The 23966-nt window shown below is 47.2% G+C and overlaps 1 protein-coding gene across 3 annotated transcripts in view; it reads right to left on the minus strand.

Moving 5' to 3' along the window:
* Positions 1 to 1321: 1321 nt before the first annotated feature.
* The window catches only part of GABBR1 (gamma-aminobutyric acid type B receptor subunit 1), a 30934-nt gene continuing 8289 nt past the window's right edge, over positions 1322 to 23966 (minus strand). For all 3 annotated transcript variants that reach the window (XM_054491341.2, XM_054491340.2, XM_063665950.1), the window contains 17 exons: positions 22979 to 23113; positions 22394 to 22564; positions 21176 to 21277; positions 20822 to 20887; positions 20170 to 20361; positions 12287 to 12529; positions 11594 to 11657; positions 9959 to 10036; positions 8263 to 8413; positions 7635 to 7767; positions 6143 to 6259; positions 5939 to 6046; positions 5474 to 5567; positions 4661 to 4788; positions 3952 to 4080; positions 3584 to 3727; positions 1322 to 2797 (listed from right to left, as the gene is read on the minus strand). In XM_054491341.2, the coding sequence (XP_054347316.2) occupies positions 2624 to 2797; positions 3584 to 3727; positions 3952 to 4080; positions 4661 to 4788; positions 5474 to 5567; positions 5939 to 6046; positions 6143 to 6259; positions 7635 to 7767; positions 8263 to 8413; positions 9959 to 10036; positions 11594 to 11657; positions 12287 to 12529; positions 20170 to 20361; positions 20822 to 20887; positions 21176 to 21277; positions 22394 to 22564; positions 22979 to 23113 (2229 nt within the window). In that variant the 3' untranslated portion in view covers positions 1322 to 2623. The remainder of the gene's footprint in view (positions 2798 to 3583; positions 3728 to 3951; positions 4081 to 4660; positions 4789 to 5473; positions 5568 to 5938; positions 6047 to 6142; positions 6260 to 7634; positions 7768 to 8262; positions 8414 to 9958; positions 10037 to 11593; positions 11658 to 12286; positions 12530 to 20169; positions 20362 to 20821; positions 20888 to 21175; positions 21278 to 22393; positions 22565 to 22978; positions 23114 to 23966) is intronic.

A 23966-nucleotide genomic window follows, 5' to 3' on the forward strand; every position in this document is an offset into this window, starting at 1 on the left:
TCTTTCCCTTTTTTTTTTTGAGACAGTCTCACTCTGTCGCCCAGGCTGGAGTGCAGTGGTACAAACTCACTGCAACCTCCGTCTCCTGGGTTCAAGCAATTATCTGCCTCAGCCTCCCGAGTAGCTGAGATTACAGGTACCCACCACCACGCCCAGCTAATTTTTGTATTTTTAGTATAGACAGGGTTTCGCCATCTTGGCCAGGCTGGTCTTGAACTCCTGACCCGTGATCCACCCACCTCAGCCTCCCAAAGTGCTGGGATTACAGGCGTGAGCCACCACGCCCAGCCTCCTGCTGCTGTTCTGATGCCAACTATTCATTTTCCACACTGCAGGCTTATCTACTCCATAGACTTCTCTTTTCCTAGAGGATATTTCACTGTGGGAAGAAGAGAGACTCAAATTAAGTCCAACTGGTCCAAGGTGGATAATCACAGTGGAAAGTTTTTCAAGTACTGGTCTAAGATTCAACCAGCCCATGCTTTAGTGGAAGTTCAGAAACTGGCTCTTAACAGGTCAATGAATGACAGGGCCCATCCAACCCTTGCAGCTCTCTTAGAAAAATCTGAGAATCACTTTAAAAATCAGTGCCAAAGTAAAAGAAAAGTTGAGCTTCAAAAAAGCACTCTCCAAGATGACACAAAAAATGTTTAAAGTCTCAGGCAAGTGTTTTTGCCCTTGTCCGTTCAAGATTTTTTTTCATTTTGATAGCAAATTATTTCCAAGATGCTCAGAGTTCCTAAACAAAGATGTTTAAGGTTGGAAGCACTCAGCAGCCATCTCATCCATTACCTTCTAGCAGTCATCATTCTTTTACTCTTCTTAGTTCCTGGGAAGGAGCGTCCCTAGAGGGGATGCTTAGGCACTTGCTCCCGGTTCCCAATACATGCCCACTACTGTCAAGGAACTCATTCAACAGCAGGGACAGAGGCTAACATTCACGCAACATATATCATGGCCCAAGGGCCATCCTAGGCACCTGAATGCACAATTTATATAGTCTTTGTACCCAACCTATGGAGGAATGTATTACTGTTACTCTCATTTTCATAAATGAGAGACTAAGAAAATGTTTGCATGTGGTTGGATCTGATACCCTGGCAGTCTGATTCCGCCCACACTTTTAACCAGTAGTGTCCTCACTCACTAATCTCAGACTTAATCATGTCCTGCTTCTTTCTGCTAAGCCCTCAATGGATCAATAAAACACCTCTTTTCACCCTCCGCTTCAATGCCTTTTCATGAACTTGGAGTCCTCTGAGCCTCCCTTCTTAGATTGAAGCCCATTCTGTTCACAGGAAGACTGCAGGGTGCCGAGTCACACTGTTCACTGGTTTATTGAGATTCGGGGAGATCCTTCCCCAAGAGACACCACAGTGTGAAAGGGACACCACCTCCCGCCCCATAGGTCCATCTGTCTATCCCAACAGTCAAGGGTGCCTTCCTTTGGTCAGGATTCTCATCAACTATCCACTGGAAGCAGCTCTCCAAACCTGCCTCCACTTATTTTTCCTTAATTCCCCTCAAAAAAACACAAAACAAAAGGGAGCAGTCTTGGGAGAAGATGATTGTGAGTGTAGACTGAGGGTGGTACATGAATGCAATGGAGATGGGGGGAGTCTGAGCAGAAATGGAGATTCTGTGACGAGGAGAGGGTGTGGATGGCCCCACCAAACATGAATTGGGGAAAAGTGCATAACAATGTGCAGGGTAGGGTACATATGGCTCTGTCAGAAGAATATCATGATTTAAGGGAAGAAGGTACACAAGGTACATGGAGGGTACACAGGGAAAGTACATGGATAAACATGGACGTGTGCAAATAGGAAAGACATGACTCAGCATGCTAGACAAATTGCACATGCCTACCCAAACACGCTCAAGGGCAGACCCATGACCATGAGAGGGGCACATGTAGCTGTGAACACAGGGCGCCCGAGAGCACATGTGACTGAACATGAAAGCACACGGGAAAAGCGCGTGTACACATGAGCATGTTCAGTGGGCACACGCAGGAGAGGGGAGGATGCATGTGTGCTGAGCGTGAGTGCACAGAGCAGAGGCAAGGAGCATGTGAGCCTTGGCGAAAAGAATGAGCCCCCAAAGGAAGCAAAATTCAGGGGGAGCCAAATGTGAGAAAGTATGGAAGGGCAAGTAAGATGGAAAGAGATTATGACAGTGGAGAAAAGGAGAGGCCCCTTTGGGGTGGAAAGAGCACTTGTGGGGAGACCCCTGCTGGACAGGAACAGAGCACAAAGGCAGAGGAGCTGCAGGGGTTGCCGTGGTAACTAGAAGAGGGTGTTGCATGGGAAGAGAAAGATGCAGTGAGGCTGCTGAGGAGGCAGCGTGTGAGCAGTGAGCAGCTTCAAGCCAGGTACGAACTAAATTGTGAAGAGGTGATACAAAATTACATGAAGCAGTAAGAGAGAAAAAGGTCCATTTCCCAGAGGTATGAGAGACCCAAATCAGCCCAGAACTCACAGGGGGACATGTATTTACAAGAGATGAGATCGGATAGCATGTTCTTCCCAGCTGGGGATGGGGACCCCCTGCTTCCTGAGTCCCCTGCCCTTCCCCTCTCCCTTTCCCTCCCCCTACTGGCCTGTCCTCCCTCACCCTACCCTCATTTATAAAGCAAATGCACTCGACTCCCATCACAGCTAAGCCGGTCGGGGGGCTCAGGAGGTCCCCTGGGCAGGCCCCCAGAGGGGTCTGGGGGTGTTGGTGGGTGGCGCCGGGAGCGGAGCTGCTGCCGAGACTGGAGTTGATGGCGCAGTTCAGAGACACGCTCCTCTTTCTGGAGGAAGAAGCACAATTGGGATAGTAGGAGAAAAGGAGGTGATGAAGGGGTGGGGAGGAGGGAAAGAGAGGAAGGGCACAGGGAAAGAGAGGAAGGGCACAGAAAAACGTAGGGGGAGGACATAGGGTAAGTGGACAGAATAAATTAAAAGGAGAAATCAAAACAGAACAAGAAAAGCCAGAGAACATAGCGGGGATACCAATAGAAAAAAATGTGATCAGGGAAATAAGAGAGAATTTAAAAACAAAAGGAAAAAGTGGGGAAGGAGAGAAAAGTCAGTGCACAGAGCTTCCAACAAATCAGAGAGATGTGTCAACCCACTTGGAACATCCCTCTCTTTGGCATTGCACCAGCCCCTAATGACAGCCTGGGGCACAGTGAACGCCTGCCCAGGTCCTTTATGCTGGGGCTGCATGCGACACCCAGCTGCTGTGAGTGTTGACTACTAGAGGCTCACAGCTGCCTCTCTCCAGTTGTCACCTACAGTGAACAGCCATCCCCTTGCCTTGAGGAGGCTGAGTCAACCACATAGCTCCCACTCCAGAGCCCCTCCACCTGCCAGGCCAACACTGGATTTTGCCTGAGATAGAATCTTGCTCAGCCCTTTCCCCTCCCCTATGCTGCTCCATTCACTCCTTACAGGTTGTCTCCTAGGACCCTCCCTCCATGAACTAAGAACATTTGACCCTGTATCTCAGGCTTGGCTTCAGACAACCCGAGCTAAGACGCAAGCCTCCTGGACCCCGCCACTCCAACACCCTACCCTGACACCCACCCCCGCACCTCAGCAATGATCTTTTCCAGTTCGCGGTTCTCCTTCTCCAACAGCCGGGACTTCTCCTCCTCGTTGTTGTTGGTCGATGACCCTGTCTTCATGGTGTCCTGCGCCTCCGACTGCCATTCCCCTCGGGTGATCAGCCTGCGCATCTGGGGGCAAATGTTTGGGCGTGGGGTGGCCCAGCAAGGACTGCACTAGTGATTGGCTGATGGAAGGTTGGAGGTGGAAGGAATGCTGATAAGAGAGTTGGGCCCAAAACAAGGGGAGGAGTGAGAGGAGGGTGAACGGAAGGGCAGAGGAACTCAGTAATATAGGAAGGAGGGATGGAGGGAACATGGGAACAAAGAGGGTGGGAGAAAAGCCAGATCCTCACCTTGGGCACAAAGAGCACAACAAGAGTGATATAGGAGGAGAAAACTATGGCAAGAGAGGCAAAGGCAAAGGCTGCATCCTGCTGGCTGGACAGAATCATGGTGACAGGAGCAGTGATGAGACACAGGACCTAGAGGGAAAGACACATTGAGGGAGTCTCAGGTCTGCAGGCGCAGACAAGATCCAGAGTTTACTTCCCATGGGAGGGAGTCTACGCAGACGGTTTCCTGGTGAACTTTCCCTTTGAAAAGGATCCAAATTCAGGATCATCCTCAAATACAGATTGAGAAAAATCTCAAACTGTCCCAAACCAGTTTTCACTCTTGGTTAACCCCTCCCCTCAAGGCAGGAACTCCCAGGATCTCTATGCACACATTCCGGGTCCTCCAGAGTCAGTCCCTGGCAGGAAATGTCAATAGAGTCCAGCCTATTAACCACAGACAAGCAATTTAACTTCTCTGTGTTTCTGTTTCCTCACCTATAAAGTAGGGATACTAATATCTACTTCATTGGGTAGTTGCAAGATTAATGATACAATGTCTGTAGTGAGCTTTGTAAACTGTAAAGTGCTTTATAAACCTGAAGAATTAACAAACTTTTTAAGACTTCTAAGGAACGGATCCCAGATCTAGCATTGATTCTTCCTAGTCCGCCATATCTGGGCTGCAGCGGTCAGCCTACAGGGTCAATGCCATGGGGTCAGTGCTCACTGCCACATTGTAGATAGCCATGCCCACAGCCCGGTGATCATTGATCTTCTCAGTGGACACACTCTTGGTCTCATAAGCAAGGAAGATTCCCAGCAGCAGCAGCAGCCCCTTGTAACCATAGAAAATGCCTAGGATGGCAGGAGAGAGTCACTTGAGCAACAAGGACCACAATGCTCCTCACTCAATCCCCATCCCCTCTCTGTCCTTCACCTACTCTGCAATGGAAAGGGGGCTCTCCTCTCCAATCCAACCCCTCTGACCTAGCAAACCTCACCCTGTGTCCCCTATCCCCTATGTCCACCCAACTTGCCCAGACCACATCACTTTTTCCTGGGATTCACACAGGAAAGCAATGGTGGCAAGCTGCTGTCAGTCAGGCAAGGGCTTGTTGAATATCTAGAAATAGGCCAGTCTGGGCCACACATGCCTCATCCTTACCCTACAGGTGGGAAGGTGGCTTTCCAGGCAGAGGGTAGGTTTGCAATTTGTGACCATGAATCAAACAATGTTAATAAGGCCAAGGGGGATCTAACAGATAATGTCGAGTCTGGAGGTGGGGTTACCCCCACTTGTTCCTCTGCTGAACACAAGTTCTTCATCTGTGCTTTGGGCCCTAAGCTCCTCATAGCAAAAGAGCAACTCTCCCCTATTCTCAGAAAAGATTAGCGCAATAACAAAGAGTAGGGTGTTCAAACTGGGTTGACAAGCTCTCTACCTCCTCTTCCAAAGACCCCTCTCCCTCCAAGCCCTCTGCCCCTGCCTTCCCTCCTGCCTTTGTGCATCCCTGCCCTCCTTTGCCCACATCCCACACACCAAGCCACGTATTCATCTTCCTGGAGCTGCAATGCTCCAGCTGGGGCAGAATAGAGACGTCAATATCTTCCTTTGGTTCCTCCTTGGCAAATGTCTAGGGGAGAAACAAGGTCACAAGAAAGATGGTTGCCAGCCTCCCCTCCTCTCCTCAACGCTTCTCAGTCTATGGCTTCCAATTGTTTTCCTATGAGACCCTGAATGCTGATGCCAAATCTCATTCTAGGCCTAAGAATGTTTTCCTGAACCCTTGGAGGTGCTTGTTCCCCACTTTCCCTGATGCCTGGAAGTTCTACACACCCTTCCCAGATCCCCACCCCTTCCTTTCTTCAGCTGAATCTGGAGGCCTATGAGGGGCTTCTTCTAGGAAGGAAAGGAAGAGCTTCCAATATGACGAAGGCACTCTCTCCAAGTACCCACTGAGCCCTGCTCATTCTCCTGACCATAGCACCTCCTCTCCAGCGGTACCTCAATGGTCCGGTGCAAAGGGTCCACGATCTGCCAGATGGCGAGAGTGAGGACATCCATGCCCACCAGCAGGCCCACTGTGGCATACAGCTTCCAGGGTTCCAGAGTCTGGATAAATATGTGAGGAGAATAGGCACGTCAGGGAAAATGCTCTGTGCCCCAGGAGCCAAGGATCTGTGGGCTGAGGATTGGGCAGCAGCTCACCTTCCTCCACTCCTTCTTTTCTTCCTTCTTTGTGAAGACTGTGTGGACCCACCAAATCTTGGTGAACATGGAACCATAGCCCAGACTAAAGCCCAGGCCCAGGAGCCAGAGGCGGGCCTAGAAAAGAAGAGAGGGCACAGGCAGAACAGGGTAGGGTAGTAGCCGGGACTGCAGTAAGGATGGGCAGAACCCTAAGGGAGTGTGGGCAGGGAGCACATGGTGACACAGGGAGGATGGGAAAATGTGAACAGGACGGGGAACGGCAGGGGGAGGGCAGTCTCCCCACCTTGAACAATTCCTCCCATCCACCCTCTACTTCCACACCACCAGGGTGATCTTGCTAAAACCTCCTGGCTTTAGTGGCCAAAAACCTCCAACCACTCCCCAGTATCTATAAGTTATAGCCTGAACACTTCTGGATGTGACACAGACCCTTCACAACATGCTCCCATCCACCTGTCCAGCTAGGCTCATCTCCCAGCCCCACACCTACCCCACGCTCCAGCCATGCTGAACTACTCACTTTGTCTTCATCTACTCTCTTTCATGTATTTTCTAGCCATACGATGCTCCCTATGCCCCTGAAGTAGCCTTCCTCTATTTCTCTAGCTGATAAAATCCTATTTGTCCTTCAGTATTCAAATGCCACCTCTTCAGTGAGGTCCACCCAATCACGTCAGCAGTGAGCTGTGTTCCCTTCTTTGCCCCCAAAGCACTTTGTGCAGATCCCTACTCTGGAACCTCTCCTACTGCACTACAGCTAATTGTCTGCTTCTCCAGCTGCACTCTGGCCTCACTGGGAACAGAGGATTCCTGATGAACTGCATGTGCATGTGCATGTGCATGGAAATGCCATGTGCACAGATGTATGATCAGGATAGCACAGAGCAGAGGAAAAAGAGAGAGCAAGGACAGGCAGGCAGATCAGGAGAAAGAGTGGGTGTTTCCACCAGCGGAACAGAGAACCACTCAACTATCACTGTTGAAGCTGGCCTCTCCCCACAGCGCTAGAACCTTCCATGTACCAACAGTCCCAGAGCCCCTCCTCCCTGTGTGGCAGTGGTCCCTTCCCCCCAACTCTCTGCTGTGTTTCGATCTCTGTTTCTATCCTTCCAAACCCAACAAAGGCTTCCAAGAAAAGTCCACAGTTCTGATTCTCAACCCCCATACCACAGACAAGCCACCATTGTTCAGGAGACCTTTGAGCAGATCCCTTTCCTTTGCCTTCAGTGGCTCCCTCCTCTTCTCTGCAAGGCCTGCCATGGCAACCTTGGAACTGACAAGTAAACTACAGAATGAAAATGGCCTGCAGGCACAGAAAGAAGGGACAGAGCCAAACAGAGACCAGAGGGGTGATGCTAGAAGGAAAGAACAGGGACAAGAGTCAGGGAAAGCTGAGGAGGAAGGGCAGAGAACCATAAATCATGGAAGGCACTCCAGAGACAGGTGGGAGAACCACATCCTGTAAGGAATTTGCCCACCACCTCCTCACCTGGCAGACGAAAGGGAACTGGTTCCTCCCAATGTGGTAACCATCCAGCCCCAGGGGGAAGACAGCAGCTAAAGCCAGTGAGCAGCCCACAGCAGTCAGGTTGTTCAGGTTGGGCTGTGAGTTCTGGATATAACTAGGGCAGAGGTGGAGAGCGTGAGAGTGAGAGAGAATTACCCCTCTTCTCCAGGGAGGCTGAGCTCTCCAAATACCATGCAATGGCATGACTCTAATTTCAGGGCCAGGGGCTAAAAGAAGACAGGATTGGAGAAGACAGTGGAGCCTTGAGAGGCAAAGCAATGCAGTCATGGGGCTGAAGATGGAGTTGCAGAGGGCTTCCCAAGCACAGGCCCCCACTAGAATACGGGCTATTTATGTAGAGTCCAAGACTGTGAGACCTGGCCCCAAAGGTTGTTTTTTTCTCTTCTTTTCTTTCTTCTTCCAGTTAGCTACTTTGGAGTAGGAGTGGGGGTTATATCTGGTTTCCCTGTTTTCATTCTCAACAAGTCAGAATGAAAAACTCCATGATACATGGCCATGGGAGTTACACAGGTTTCATTCTCATCCGTTCCAGGAACATGATCGGTATCTCAGAGAGGCAGACAAGGAAAATGTCAGAAGAGAAACTTACCGGACATGTGAGTTGTAGATGTTAAAGGACAGACAGACAACAGCTAGGACAATGCCCAGGCTGGAGAGAACCGAGACGGAGATAAAGAGTTTCTGTGACAGGAAGCGGAATGTCTTGATGACCAGGGTCTGGTCAGCTGGGGGAGACCCTCCTGCATGGCACAGGGGAGGAAGAGGGGAAGGGAAAAGAGAAGGGAAGGAGGACAAAGGAATGAAGACGGGATAAGAGAAAAGGGCAAAGAACTAGATTGCTGATGGACGTTCAGTCATCGGCTGGGGACACGAGGCCCTAATTGCACTGAACAGAGGTTATTGCAGGCAGAATGCTCAGTGCCACTGGGGCCATTAGGAAGCAACCAGAAATGAGATGAGAAGATGGAGTGAATGGTCTATCCATAGGTTGGGAAATGCTGAGGCATGTCACCAAAGTTGTAGTCTTTGTTTTTGTTTGTTCTTTAAGTTTTTCTGTCTTTCTTACAGCAAAGGAAAATGGGAGGAGAAAGAAGGGGATAATTAAAAAATGTTATAAGGTCTCTCATAACCCAAATCAAAGTTTCAAATGACAATTATGGAATCATAAAGCTAAAAAGGCCTTGAAGTATCTAGTGTGGACACCTAATCTTAAGACAAACAAAAAAAGAAGGAAAGCTAATCTGAAATTTTAATCCTGGCAGGGTGATAGTCCCAAATATGTTTTCCAGTTATTATTAGGGGGAAGTTCAAATTTGTCAGAGTTCACCAAAAAAAAACTAATTTCAATTTGCTTAGTTTTTTTTTTAAAGAATAATTTAGGCCATGCAGCATTTATAGCAATCCAGAACACTGTCCTAAATTCAAATGGTAAAAAAAAAAAAAAAAGGGCAAAACTCCAGCAGTGCTGGGAATGACTAGATTTCTGCTGGGCAGGGCAGATGGCAGCCATCTTCAATGGCTGGGCCTCCCCTTCATTCTCAAGGAGCCTTTCTTTTATCAATAGGTCCTTCCTTTTGTCCATCTTCAGTTTCTCTCCTATGTCCTATCATTTAGGCCAAGTACACAAAGAATAACTGCTTACTTTCTCTCTTTAAAAAGTATATTTTGAGGGATGTAATACTACCTATTAGGTACAAGGTACACTATTCGGGTGACAGGCGCACTAAATGCCTGGACTTCACCACTATGCAATATATTCATGTAACACAACTGCACGTCTACCTCTAAATTACATAAAAATAGGAAAAATTTTAAAAATACATATAAAAACAAATAGCACATTTTGGCAGATGACAATTACATGAGGTTTTCCCTCCTCCTCCATAGTTTAAGCAACCGTTTTCCTGACAGAGACAGATAAAGAGACAGCTCTGGGCTTGAAGTAGCTGGTTCAAATATATCAAGACACCAGGACATCTGGGAAACCCAAATGGAGTTTCCATTTCCCGCCCTCTGCCCACCCCCTGCCTCTAATCCCCAGTTACCCAAGCAATGTACTATTAAAAATAGTACTAACCACCGCCTATTCCCTCTCCAAATACACCAGTCTCCCCTACCCACGCCTTAGGGGTTGTATTCACTCTCACTTAACCCTTTCTCCTGGCCCAGCTGCCAGCCACATTCCAACCTAACAGTCTCCACCATTCCATCCTCACTCAAAGGCATGACTTTTTGCCTTGATTGTCCAGAGGGGCTGAAGGAAAATACAAACAAGATCCACTCACCAATCCACTTATCTGTTTTGGACCAGGAAAGATCATCCTTGGTGCTGTCATAGTAGCCAATCTTCTTGTAGCTGCCACCTGGGCAGACGACAATAAAAGGAGTGACCACAGGGAGCCAAAGAGCTGATCCTAGGCATTTTCAACTTCCCACTTCCCTAGAGCTTTGCATGGTTGTATCTGATTTTATTTTCACCTGAGGCCCTAAAGGATGCTTGGAAGGACCTACGAGTCGCTTGAATCAGCAACATGACTTAAAAGCAATATAAGGTGGTTCCCAAGGCAACTCAAATAAATAAGAATATCTATGTTTAAAAGTCTTCAGTGAGGAGGCTCCACAACATGTCTGCCACCTATTCCATTCCTCACACCTCTCTCGGCGAGATGTCTCTCACTTTGATTTTGGCTTCTAAAGCTTTACACATATTTCTGCTTATTCTTCCTCTCATGATGGGCAGGCTCTATTTTCCCAGTGGCTTTCATTTTAATTTTAGAACATTCTCTTCCGTTGGCTTGAGTTTTAATTCCTTGGATAAGTTTTATCTGCCTCTTAAAGCGCCATTGAGTAAAATTTGGTCATTTCTAAGATTTCTGTTCTAGAACTGTTTCCGTTACCATAACTTTTCCTTCAAAAGCCAACTCACACTCCTTTCACCATGGCTGAAGTCCATTTCCTCTTGTCCTGGATACAAAGAGGAGCTGAGAGGATGTGGAGGTGGGGAGAAAGGAAGAAAGAAACTTTTCACAGGAGGCCAAGAAATAGCTCTCTTGGCCATGCCGTAAAAGACTGAGAGCCGAGTGGAGCAGAAAAATTAACTCCTGGAAGTTCTGCAAATACCTGTGTGCTAAGTTTCAAGAAAATACAATCTACAGAAGCCAAGCTATACACATTGAAGCTTTACACAGCAAGGAAATGTGGCAGATTCCCTTAAAAAAAAATAGCGGTTCTCCTAGATTCAGCTTTCTTGAGTCTAACTGACAGGTCATCAACCTCTCAACCCAAGCCACTCAAAGGGAAATTCCTGAAATTAATGGAAGCCACTGGGAAAGAGAGTAGCTGTTTTTAATTTGCATGCCTCTTTTCTTTTCTTTTCTTTTTTCTTTGAGACAGAGTCTCACTCTATCACCCAGGCTGGAGTGCAGTGGCGTGATCTCGGCTCACTGCAACCTCTGCCTCCTGGGTTCAAGTGATTCTCCTGCCTCAGCCTCCCTAGTAGATGGGACTACAGGCGCCTGCCACCACACCCAGCTAATTTTTTTTTTTTTTTTTTTTTTTGTATTTTTGGTAGAGACAGCGTTTCACCATGTTGGTCAGGCTGGTCTCAAACTCCTGACCTCATGATCTGCCTGCCTTGGCCCCCCAAAAGTGCTGGGATTACAGGGGTGAGCCACCACACCCAGCCTGCACACCTCTTTTCAAGGGCAAAACCAGTGCAACTCAAAGACATCAATCTTCTTGTAGCTAAGCTTATTATTATTATTATTTACAAGCTTGATGAACAGAGTTAAAAGAGAAGGGCAGAACTGGGGAGGTGCCAGGGCAATCTTGTGATGTCTCTGGCATTCTTTCCCAGGTGGCATCCCAGCCCAGCCCCAGCCTAGCCCCCATGTCCAGTCCCCTCCTGCCCCTGTACTCACCCTGAAGCTGCTCGATAAGCGTCCATGCCATCCGAGAGCCGCTGGCATCAAACACCACATGGCCCTGAGGGAAGGAACATGTGGAGGAAGGCAAAGGAGACAAAAGCAGGAGTGAAAGAGAACATCAGGGACTCTTTAAATCCTTCTGTTTTTGATGTAATTGAGCCTCTGAATGAATGCTATTTATGGCATTTGCCTGCATATAGGACATACCCCAGATGCCCATACCCTAGATTTTAGAAACATTATTCTTTGGAGAAGGAGCTTCACTCATGAGATTTGAATGGGAAAAAATCCCCAGACAGAACACCAGCAGGCTTCTGGTTGTGTGGCCTAAGCAAGTCAGCAAATCTCTCTGGAAACTAATCTTTTCATTTTAAAAGGAATAAGAAGATGACCTTTCAGACTGTTTTGTCTTTCAAAATCCTACAGTTCTCATCTGACTCATGAATATTTGGACTAGTTTGAAAAGAAACGAGGGGAGGAGTTTTAAAAAATGGAATACATCATTTTTTTCCCTCTAGGCTTTGATGGGTTCTTCTAATTTGAAGATCCCTACTTCTCTGGTCGGAGACTGATTATTGCAAAGAAGTAACTGAGAAAAACAGAGAATGCATGTTTGTAGAAGGTGCCTCTTGGGAGTCTCTCTCGAGATTGGTAAGACAGGGGAGTATGAAGGAAGTTGTAACTCACAGAGACACCCTCAAAGGACGAGGAGTTCATTGCCCGGTAGATTTGGTCGGTAATGGTCTGGTTGTTGTAGTTGAAGTCCTCCAGGCGCACGCCGGAACGGCCGCCTCCTCCAGATGTCTTGTTCAGGGCCAGTGCCAAGGCCCAGATGGCATCATAGGCCAGCGGTGCCTCCTGGAAGCCTCCTGTCTCCTCAGGGTGTCTTTTCAGTCGCTTGGTTAGTTTCTCCACAAATTCCTGGGATGTCTTGGGAGGAAAAAATCATGAGGAAAGAACCGAAATGTGTGTGGGTGCGGGGGAAGGGGTGCAATCCAATTCTGACTCAAACACTTCTACTTGAATGGATGGTTTGTGTTACTGTTGTCAGATTGGACACATGTACATTCAAAATCTTTAACTATACCCATGTGTCTGCCTTAGATCGGAAGCTGCTAGACTAGAGTAGGTATTAGCTGTGTCCGATGGTCTTAGTGTGTACAGTTGCTAGCTCAGAACTGCAAACAGAGAAGTTTGACAAATAAACACTCTGGATAATGAGTGGCAAAGGATGGAAGGTAGAGCACAGTAAAGGAGGAGACATGGATATTCCAATGAAGAGCTGTGACATTGATGTTCTCTGATCCTTCTGACTTTCTTCATAGAGTTAACCCAGGATCTAACAGCTCCTACAATTCCAAAAGATTCTAGAAAAGGCGATAGCAGTCTTCTCACTCTGCTTGCCAGCCAGGAGGATTTTTCTTCAGCATGCTAACTTCTTGCCATTCTTGTGTGCTTTCGGTTCACTGCCTCTTCGAGGGCTTTCAGAAGACTGAAAACTACAGAAATATCCTTCACATTTTTGAAGTCCATTACTCAATCCTACCCACACCCCTCCCAACACTCAACCTTCTTTTTCCATGAAAGCTAAAAAGAATGATAGTTCCTTTAACTCTCTCATGAACTGGGTTAAGAGACCTGACTTCATATACCTTGCAGTAACCTTGTTTGGCTAAATAACTGTAGGTAAATTACTTAACCTCTTGGAACTGCATTCTACGTACTGGAGAAAATCACATCATTCCTTCCTTACCTCACAGAAACCATACAAGGAAAAGCTTAGCAGCTACTTCTTGGGAAACCACAAGTAATACACAGGGAACCATACAAATAATTGTTTGGGTTTGGAATGTTTTAACACACACTGTAATGAAAGAATAAATAGATGAATGAAGAATAAATAAATAACTTTGTTCCTCATGCCTTGCTCACTTTTCTCTCCAGCTTTCTAGAGAGATAGAGAAGTGAGATATGCAAGAGGCACAGGCAATGTACAGCAGTCGCTACTACATTGGGCTTTGAAGGAGCCTGGGCTTTGAAGGAGCCTGGGCTTTGAAGATGCAATGGGCCTGGGTTCTACCCTTGAGGACAAGACCAAATCCCATGCCCTCTCTTAATCATCAGGATCTAGCACTGTGCCCAACCATAATGAAGTAACAATAAATGTCCATTGGATTAGGCCAGTGAAAATACTCTGTAAAGTATTTAATAGTAGATATGTGTCATTATACGTTTGTCCAAACCCATAGAATATATAACACCAAGGGTGAACTCTAATGCAAACTACGGACTTTGGGTGATTATGATGTATCAATGTAGGTTCATCAGTGGTAACAAATGTACCACTCTGACGGAGGATGTCGATAATGTAGAAGCCTATGCATGTGGGGAGTATATGGGAAGTTTCTGTACCTTCATCTCAATTCCGCTGGGAAACTAAAACTGCTCAAAAAAAAAAGGCCAGGCACAGTGGCTCACACCTTTAATCCTAGCACTTTGGGAGGCCGAGGTAGGCAGACTGCCTGAGCTCAGGAGTTAAAGACCAGCTGGGCAACGTGGTGAAACCCCATCTCTACTAAAATACAAAAAATTAGCTGGGCAAAGTGGTGTGCACTTGCAGTCCCAACTACTCGGGAGGCTGAGGGCTGAGGCGAGAGAACCACTTCAACCCAGGAGGTGGAGGTTACAGTGAGCTGAGATGACTCCACTACACTCCAGCCTGGGCGACAGAGCAAGACTCCATCTCAAAAAAAAAAAAAAAAAAAAAAAAGGCTTTATAAAAAACAAGTCAGGCTGGGCACGGTGGCTCATGCTTGTAATCCCAGCTCTTTGGGAGGCCAAGGAGGGTGGATCACCTGAGGTCAGGAATTCCAGACAGCCTGGCCAACCTGGTGAAATCCCATCTCTACTAAAAATACAAAAATTAGCTGGGTGTGTTGGTAGGCTTCCGTAATCTCAGCTACTTGGGAAGCTGAGGTAGGAGAATCGCTTGAATGCAAGAGGCAGAGGTTGCAGTGAGCAGAGATCACGCCACTGCACTTCAGCCTGGGCGATGGAGTGAGACTCTGCCTTAAAAAAAAAAAAAAAAAAAAAAAAGGCAGCCAGGCACAGGGGGCTCATGCCTGTAATCCCAACATTTTCATTTTCAGAGCCAAGGCAGGAGGATTCCTTGAGCCCAGGAGTTTGAGACAAGACTGGGCAAAACAGAGAGGACCCAACTCTACAAAATTTTTTTAAAAATTAGCCAGACTTGGCCCGGGCACAGAGGCTCACATCTGTAATCTCAGGACTTTGGGAGGTCAAGGCGGGCAGATCATGAGGTCAGGAGGTCAAGACCAGCCTGGCCAACATGGCGAAACCCTGTCTCTATGAAAAATACAAAAATTAGCCGGGCACGGTGGCTCAGGCCTGTAATCCCAGCACTTTGGGAGGCTGAGGCGGGTGGATCACCTGAGGTCCGGAGTTCGAGACCAGCCTGACCAACATGGAGAAACCCTGTCTCTACTAAAAATACAAAATTAGCTGGGCGTGGTGGCGCATGCCTGTAATCCCAGCTACTCCAGAGGCTGAGGCAGGAGAATGGCTTGAACCTGGGAGGCGGAGGTTGCTGTGAGCCAAGATCGCGCCATTGCACTCAAGCCTGGGCAACAAGAGTGAAACTCCGTCTCAAAAAAGAAAAATACAAAAATTAGCTGGGTGTGATAGTGGGCTCCCGTAATCCCAGCTACTCAGGAAGCTGAGGCAGGAGAATCACTTGAACCCGGGAGGCGGAGGTTGCAGTGGGCCAAGATCATGCCATTGCACTCCAGCCTGGGAAACAGAGTGAGACTCCATCTCAGAGAAAAAAAAAAAAATTAGCCGGACTTGGCTGGGTGCAGTGGCTCACGCCTGTAATCCCAGGACTTCGGGAGGCCGAAGAGGGTGAATCACGAGGTTAGGTGTTCGAGACCAACCTGACCAACATGGTGAAACCCCATGTCCACTAAAAATACAAAAACTTATCTGGGCATGGTGGCACGCACCTGTAATCCCAGCTATTCAGAAGGCTGAAGCAGGAGAATCACTTGAACCCAGGAGGCAGAGGCTGCAGTGAGCCAAGATCATACCATTGTGCTCCAGCCTAGGCAACAGGCAAGACTCTATCTCAACAACAACAAAAAAAAATTAGCCAGACTTGGTGGCATATGTCTGTGATCCCAGCTTACTTGGGAGGGGCTGAGGTGGGTGGATGGCTTGAGCCCAGGAGGTCAAGGCTGCAGCGATTGCACCACTGCACTCCTGCCTGGGCAACAGAGGGATACTCTATCTCAAAAAAAAAAAAAAAAAAAAAAATGCCGGGTGCGGTGGCTCACGCCTGTAATCCCAGCACTTTGGGAGGCCGAGGCGGGCGGATCACGAGGTCAGGCAATCGAGACCATCCTGGCTCACACAGTGAAACCCCATCTCTACTAAAAAAAAAAAAAAAAAAAAAAAGTCTGTTGGATAGATAAATGGATGAATTCATATTCTAATCATTTTACCTGCTATGAAATCTCAAACAAGTTATTAAACCTCACTAGTTGGTTATTCAGCTTTAAAATGAGAATAATACTATCTAAAATAGTATGAAATAAAATTAGAACATGTATAAAAGTGCTGGGTATGAAGTAAGTTACATTTTCTCTACGTGAATTTCCTTGACCCTCAACCTCATCTTTGTTATTGATACTCAGATCTATAATTTCAGCCCAATATTTCAAGTCCATATTTCTTTTCTTTCTTTCTTTCTTTTTTTTTTTTTTTTTTTGAGATGGAGTCTTGCTCTGTTGCCAGGCTGGAGTGCAGTAGTGCGATCCTGGCTCACTGCAACCTCTGCCTCCTGGGTTCAAGCGATTCTTGTGTCTTAGCCTCCCGAGTAGCTGGGATTACAGGCACACGACACCACACCCAGCTGATTTGTGTATTTTTAGCAGAGACGGGGTTTCACCATGTTAGCCAGGCTGGTCTTGAACTCCTGACCTTGTGATCCACCTGCCTCAGCCTCCCAAAGTGCTGGGATTATAGGCATGAGCCACCGTGCCCAGCCTTAAGTCCATATTTCTAACTGACTCTGAGGCATTTATAAATGTATGATGAATAATCTCAAAATCAAAATATCCAAGATGAAGCTCAATTTTTCCTTACTCCCAAACAGTTCCCAGTAAATGAGACTGAAGCCTTGGAATCACATTAGACCGTTTCAAATCACTGAGCCCTCTTAACTCTTTTGTTGAAATGTTTCATTGATATCAATCCCTCCTTACACAGGATGATGATGATGATGATGATAATGATGATGATGGCTAACATGTATACAGTCCTTAGTACATATCGAGCATTTTCCTGAGGAAACTATATCACCTTATTTAATCCTCAAACAATCCAATAAGGTGTTATTATCCCCATTTTAGAGATAAGAAAACTGAGGCACAGAAAAGTTATATAACTTGCCTAAAAAAAGTTATACTATTAGTGAGTAGCAGAGCTAATCCATACTCTTACCAGCCACCCTACACAGTCTCTGTACATGAGACTGCCTCTCTCTAAGAGCACCTGCACAAATAGCAGCTAGGCTAATACTCTGAGTAGTCCTTTGGCTTCAGATTGAAAGATTGGTCTATCCAATCTTCAGTTCAAGGTAAATATGGCATCAAAAAAACCACCCAGATGGAAAGGGATTAATCTGCTCAGCATGATGCGGTCCCCTGCTCAGGTCATCAGACCCTGTGCTCACGCCAGGTCACTACCACTGACATGCCTAACCACTGGGGGCACCACTGCTCCTGCCACACCAAGAGTAAAGAAGAGTAGAATGCTTCCCCCTTGAGTCAGTAAAGATAGTTATAGATTGTCAAACAGAAACTCTACTCTGCAGCTTAAGGAAATCTGAACAATAAAGACCCCTCAACCCATAGCAATTAGTTAATCAACCAAGTGCAAATTTATACCTAATTTTTTTAACAGCCTTGTCTGGCTCTCAAGAATGGATGCTTGACAGTGGATTAAAATGTATATCTTCAGGTAGCTTTTTAGTTTGTATTGGTCCTAGGTCTGATGGGCTCTCTACCCCAATCAGGATTTCCTCACAATCTTATCTCCAGAATGCCACCTCCCACATTCCCCTCTAGCCCACAGCTACATTTCTCTAAAACCACTCTAACCCACTCTCCATTTCCACATATGGCCCCTAAAGATGTTTTCTCTAAACTAGGGTTTCTCAGTCTCTGCACTATTAACATTTTGAGCAAGATAATTCTTTGTTGTCGGGGGCTGTGCTTTGTAGGATATTTAGAATCATCTTTGGCTTCTATACATTAGATATCAGGAGCATGTATCCCTCCCTATCCCCTACCCCCAACTGTAACAACCAAAAATGCCTCCAGATAGTGTAGCGTCTGAAAGTGTAGGGTAGTAGTTGAAAACCACTACCCTAACTCATAGTTCTCCAGGTGTGATCCCCAGACCAGTAGCATCTGCATCCCCAGGAACTTGCTAGAAATGTCAATTCTCAGGCCCTAGCCCAGATCTACTGAATCAGAATTTCCAGGGGAAGGGCCTGATAACCTGTGAACTAACTACCTTTCCAGGTGGTTCGGACGGACGTTAAAGTTTGAGAACTATTGATCTAAACATAAGGCCATCCTTAGGGAATAAAAGCAACTCTGCTTCTTTTCTAAGTCTCCATGGCTCCGGCCCCCTAGGTCCAACCCTTGCTTTGATCCACTTCTATTCGTGCTGTTTGATTCATCTATATCTCTTTCGCCCCAACCTGTTGTTAAGACTGCTCTATCCTCTTCAGAAAATATTGGCTTCCCCACTAGCATTTTAGGCTGGTCCCACTGGAAGCCCTATAGCCTCAAAAGCAGGAACCATCTTTCTCTAGAGACAAAGTCAGAAAGGGATCTTCCAAGTCTTCCCGCCCCAATGCTCAGGTGTCCCTCTATGTCCCTAACCAACTCTCTGTTCTCTCTCTCTCTCTTTTTGTTTAGAGCTGGGGGTCTCACTATACTGCCCAGGCTGGTCTTGAACTTCTGGGCTCCAGTGATCCTCTGCCTTGGCCTCCCAAGGTACTGGGGATTACAGGTGTGAGCCACTGGACCCAGCCAAATCCCTGTTTTCTGTCAGCCTCCTCTAGCATCCTGCTATAAGACAGAAGCAACGATTGGCAAGTCCTGGACTCAGGGCACCAACAAGTCTTTCTGGCTTTGATAGCCAGTTCCAATACTTTCCCAGGTTTTACGGATGACTCACCTCTTGGGTACTCTACAGGAAAGTGATCTTCCAAAATTTTTTCATTGTATTTTTCAACTAACATACCTTAAAACATAGAGTCCATTTAGAATGTCCCAAAACAGTGTGTATCATCAGAGTCCATGTGGCAGCAGATCTTTCATCACAACGCATCACCAGAGTCAACTTCCTAAATATTATTTCTCCTTTGCTCAGCAACTGCCAGTAGCTAAATAGTGTTAGCAGATAAAAAGTTACAAACTTTTTAGTCAGGCTTCATGGTTTTCCATGGGAAGTGATGAGGCAGAGCAGTTTGGAGTCAGATTTAACTAGGACTCAATTCCAGCTGGACTGCTGAGTAGCTGCATGACCTGGGACAAGTCATTAAACCACTCTGAGTCTCATTTTCCTGGTCTACAAAATGTAGATAAGTCCACATCAGAGTTTTGCTGTTAGGATCCCTGAAATCATGAATCTAAGTGCCACATAAATGCCACTGTTAGTAAAACTTTTTTAATCAAGCTATTTTGGGGCTTTACAACCACGAACTCACCCCTAACATGCTCTCCAAAGCAGGTACACACTTGGTATAATAAGCAGACACATAGTTGGCCGTATCGAGCTTACCCAAAATTCCTGTACTCTTTACAATGTAGTGCTGAGCAACAAAGAAGCCTCTTCCCCTACGCCCACACCCACACTCACTTCTGCCCCTCAGCTGCAGGGCTGCCCCAGCCCTCCCAAATCAGAGAATGCCCCCCCTCGCTCCAAGTCTGTCATTAACCAGCTGTCTGGGGCTAAATGATTTCAAAAGCCCCTTCTCCACATAAAATTCTAAAAAAAGAATCATTAAAAAAAGCAACAGGATCCAAGCTAATTGCATATCAATCATGAGTGAATATTAAGCAACTCTAAAATACTAACATAAGTCACCAAGAAAATAAAATGCAATTCTGCCCAGACACAGTGCTCCTGTAAAGGTGTGCTTGTGTATACAAGCATCCATATTATCATTAACGCCGGTTCCTCCTGACTTCTCACCAACTGCTCCTCGTCTCCATGGTAACAGCCCTTCCACTCATCAGGAACCTACTGAACATACAACTCTATCGTTTTTTTTTTCTCTCTCCTACCCAAGGAAGTCAGAGCAAAGGTAGGATCCACAGGAAACATAATGCAGACAAGTTCAGGGTGGGCACAGCCCCCCTCTTCTCCTTTATATCCAAATTCCGCACCCTCTCCCTGCCACCCTTTCCCCTGCAAGGCCCCCTCAGTCCTCTCCACCCTCCCAGGTGCCAGCCTGCAAGTCCCCACACTCTCACCATGTTGGAAATGCTGCGGGTGTTGGCAGGATTCAGCATGACAATCTCAGTTGTGATGTGGCCCTCCACCGCCTCAGTCATCTCATCCACTGTGCAGTTGATAGAAGGGTCGTAGATCTTGAACCAATTGTCAGCATACCACCCAATGAGGAACCAGACGTACTTCTTCCCAAAGAGACGCTCCTTGTACACCTGAATACAGAGGAGGATGGCTGAGTTTTTGTTTGCTCATTTGTTTGATTTTGTCTTATCTCACTTGACACTATTTAGCCTCTTGGGAATCAAGGAAGAGCAGTAGAACTAAAAAGAGAAATCTACAAGTCTTGGGGATAGTAGGAAAGGCTGACAATTCTGCCTTCTAAGTTTCTCTCCAGCCCCTGTATTTCTGAGTGGACTTTTCCAGCCAGTCAGGACAGATGGAATTCATGGGCTTCTCAGGAAACACAAAGCAGTAGAAAAATGAGATCTGAAGAAAGTTATCATGTGTGTGCAGACAAGGGATGCAGTCAGAGCCAACAGACAGAGACATCCTATGAATCGCCACCTCAGATCATATGCTATCAACTCAGGCACAGATGCCGAGAGGAGGCCCCACAAGAAAACCAAGGGAAATTCCCACCCAGTGCCCCCCCCTCTTCAGATCCAACTCCACCTCACAAAAAACTTTCCGGGCTTCAGTCTCATAGAAAAGTCCCACGATGATTCGAGCATCCTGGCGCTACAGAACAGAGAAAGAAACAGCTCCTGAGGGATGCCCGGGAATGCCTGAGGGGCTAAGCCAGACGTCTTCACAGCTTTGATTTCCCATCCCAAAGTGCTTAGTGCAGGGTAACGCTCAACGTATAGTGAATAAACGTCAATTGGAAGATGGAGCTAAACTTCCCCAGGAGATGCTATTGCCTCAGAGAATCAAAACCTGCCCCCGCCTGGCTTTCCTCTCCAACCAGTCACTGTCCCCCAGCTTGGTCCCTCTGTAAACAGAGCCCACCACTCCCAGCCATCTGACCTTCAGGTTTTTGACGGGCACAGCTGGATCTGAGAAGAAACTCTGGCGGAAAGTAATCTCAATTCCAGCCTCCTTCACTCGTTCCTCTAGGTCGTCCAGAGTCTTGGGTGGAAATGAAAAACAAGTTGGAAAAACGCAGGGTGTATGAGGTAATAAAGACCAGAGAGGTTAACTGGGGATTTCAGAGCAACACTCAGATAGAGCAAAGAAGCAGCCATTCTGAACCTTCCTTCAACAGCTTCTGTCCCTGAAGTCAGGAGTTCGGGAAGGCATCTGGTCTTAGGATGTGGCTTCCAAGTGGGAAGATGAATGGTGAGCCCCTGCTGAGGCTCTGTGTGGGGGAAGCCACTCCATTAACCCACTCCTACCACTGAAGGCAAAGATGGGGGAAAGAAACATAGAGGAACCAGGAAAAGACAAGGCAAGGACTGGGACAGACAGCATGATGTCAACCTCAAGAGGCAAATGGGCAGACAGACAAAGGATCAGAGAAGAATGGTCTGAATCAGAGTGGAAGTGGGGGAGGATTAAAGGGCCACTGAACACAGTTGATAGAAGACCCAAAGAATAGAATAAAAGGGAGGGAGCAGACTGCCTTCTTCAGATGTAGAGCCTGTATTTCCTCTCTACCCACCCCCTCCCCGCCAAATCTCCCTCTTCCCCCTCAACCTCTCCTTGTCTGTCGGCTTCTCTCTCTTAGTACCAACTACCAAATCCATGCAGCTGTCTTTCTGCCCCTCTCTCTCCTCTCCCCCATTCCTCTCTCTGTCTTTTTCTCTCTCTCCTCTCCCTCTCTCCTCTGTAATCCGCTGGCTCCATCCCCTCTGTTCCCATTCGCACCCACCCACCACCCACCTTGAGAGCCTCTGGAATCTGCTGCCTTCCTGGATTCCTATCTCATCTTCCCTCCCATCTCTTGCCCCCACTTTGGATTGAATCTACTTTAACAGAACTGAGTCATTCTGGGTCTATATGTCTGGGGAACAGGGCATCAAACAGGGGGAAAAAAATCATAGAATCATAAAGATAGAGAGGATCCCAAAAACTCAACTCATTCTTTCCCCTGGCTACAGAAAGAACTGCACTTAACCCACATGGAATGCGTTCTCTTTTAATGAAGAATCAAGCTCTTGCCCCTAAAAGTGAATCTCACGTCACATCTCCTGGCGCTGGAATTTGAGCTTATGTCCCTTTACCCCTTGCCCAACCCCTCCTCACCGAAGTGAAGACCTCAGTGGTCTGCTGGATGGTAGCAATCTTCTTCCAGCCCCACTTTTCAAAGAGTTTCACACGGGTAGGGTTGTGGAGTGTGGCTGATGGGTGCGTTCGGAAGAAAGTGGGGAAACGCTGCCGGTTTGACAGGGCTGGTGAGCTGGAGCCATAGGAAAGCTGTGGGGCAGGGAGAGTGAGTGCAACAGGGTCTGTTCACTAAGGACACCAAGAGTGGCCAAGAGTTCCTTTAACCCTCTTCCTGCCTTTGGGTTTCTCTTCCTTACTCTCTCCAAACCTCCCCACCTCTGGTCTGCCTAAGGAAAAGAGATTCTCAAAGGCCCACACACCCCTCACAACCGGGATGCTCTTTCACTGATCTAATTTCAATTCCTTCTGAAGAAAGAGGTCAGCTGCAGCACTGTCAGGCCACTGTTGCTAGGAGGCTGCCTAGCTCAGGTCTGCAGAGGACTCTGAATCTTAGTAGCAGGTCCTCCGCACTCCTTTTCAATACAAACCCGCAATCGCCATCGTCCCTTCAGTAGAAATCAAAAGGGAATGACCCCATCTTCTGACCCCCATAGCCCTGCTTACCACAATGAGGTTCCACATCCTAGCAGCCTCAGCCACCAGCGTGGAGACAGAGCTGCAACCAGGCATAAGGATGATCTTGATAGGGTCGTTGTAGAGCAGCTCATACAGGTACTTGGTGGCTTGGCCTGGATCACACTGAAAGACAAGAGAGGAGAGGAGGGCAAGCTCTCCTGGGGCCCCTCCCCTGTCTGCAATTCCTATTCTTATCTTTCTTGAACAAATTAGTTCCTTTCTCAATTACTCACTTTCATCATTAATTACCATTTTCTTCTCCTTTCTGCCATCTCTTCCTGTCAAGTGCCTTTTTTCTCCTCTTTCATTAAACTTCCTTCTCTGTCTTCCATCTGGAGCCTTACCCATCACCTCTCCTGAACACCCCTCCTTTGGTATTAATGAACATACCACCTTACCTCCTTTCAGCTCACCCTCAGACATCCCCCTTCCCTCTGTCACCAGGCCCTTTACCCCATGTTTCTATGCTTCAAATGCCAGTGGGTGGAAGAAGAGTCAGTAGGAGTATGGTAAACTCTTTCAATGTCCCCAGATAGCTTGCTCAAAGCCATATTATGAAAATTCCTTCCTCACCTCTGCAAACCCCTTCTCCCCACCTTCCATTTGTTTCCTCCCTCTTCTCTTTTCAGAGCTAGTGATAAGTAAAGAGAGAACAGGAACAAGACCAGTAGGGGGTCCCGCTCAGTGATCCATCCCTCCTACTGGGCGCTGACATTTGACAGGTCCATTAGAAAAAAAGACACTGGGGGGTGGAAGCCGGGAAGAATGTAGGATGAGGAAAGAACAGAGAGAATGAATAGAATGGAACTCAAGAAACCAGACAATTTGAGAGGTGCCTTAAAGAGAGGCTTGGAGCTAGGGAAAGTAAACAAGCAGAAAGCTGGAGAAGAAAGGAAGCTTGGGAGGAGGGGAAATGGGGGAGGAAGGGCCAGCCTTGGGTCTCCCACTGCCTGTTCCCCTCCCACTGATATATGAC

Source organism: Pongo pygmaeus, chromosome 5, assembly GCF_028885625.2.
Source record: "Pongo pygmaeus isolate AG05252 chromosome 5, NHGRI_mPonPyg2-v2.0_pri, whole genome shotgun sequence".
Taxonomy (NCBI): Eukaryota; Metazoa; Chordata; class Mammalia; order Primates; family Hominidae; genus Pongo; species Pongo pygmaeus.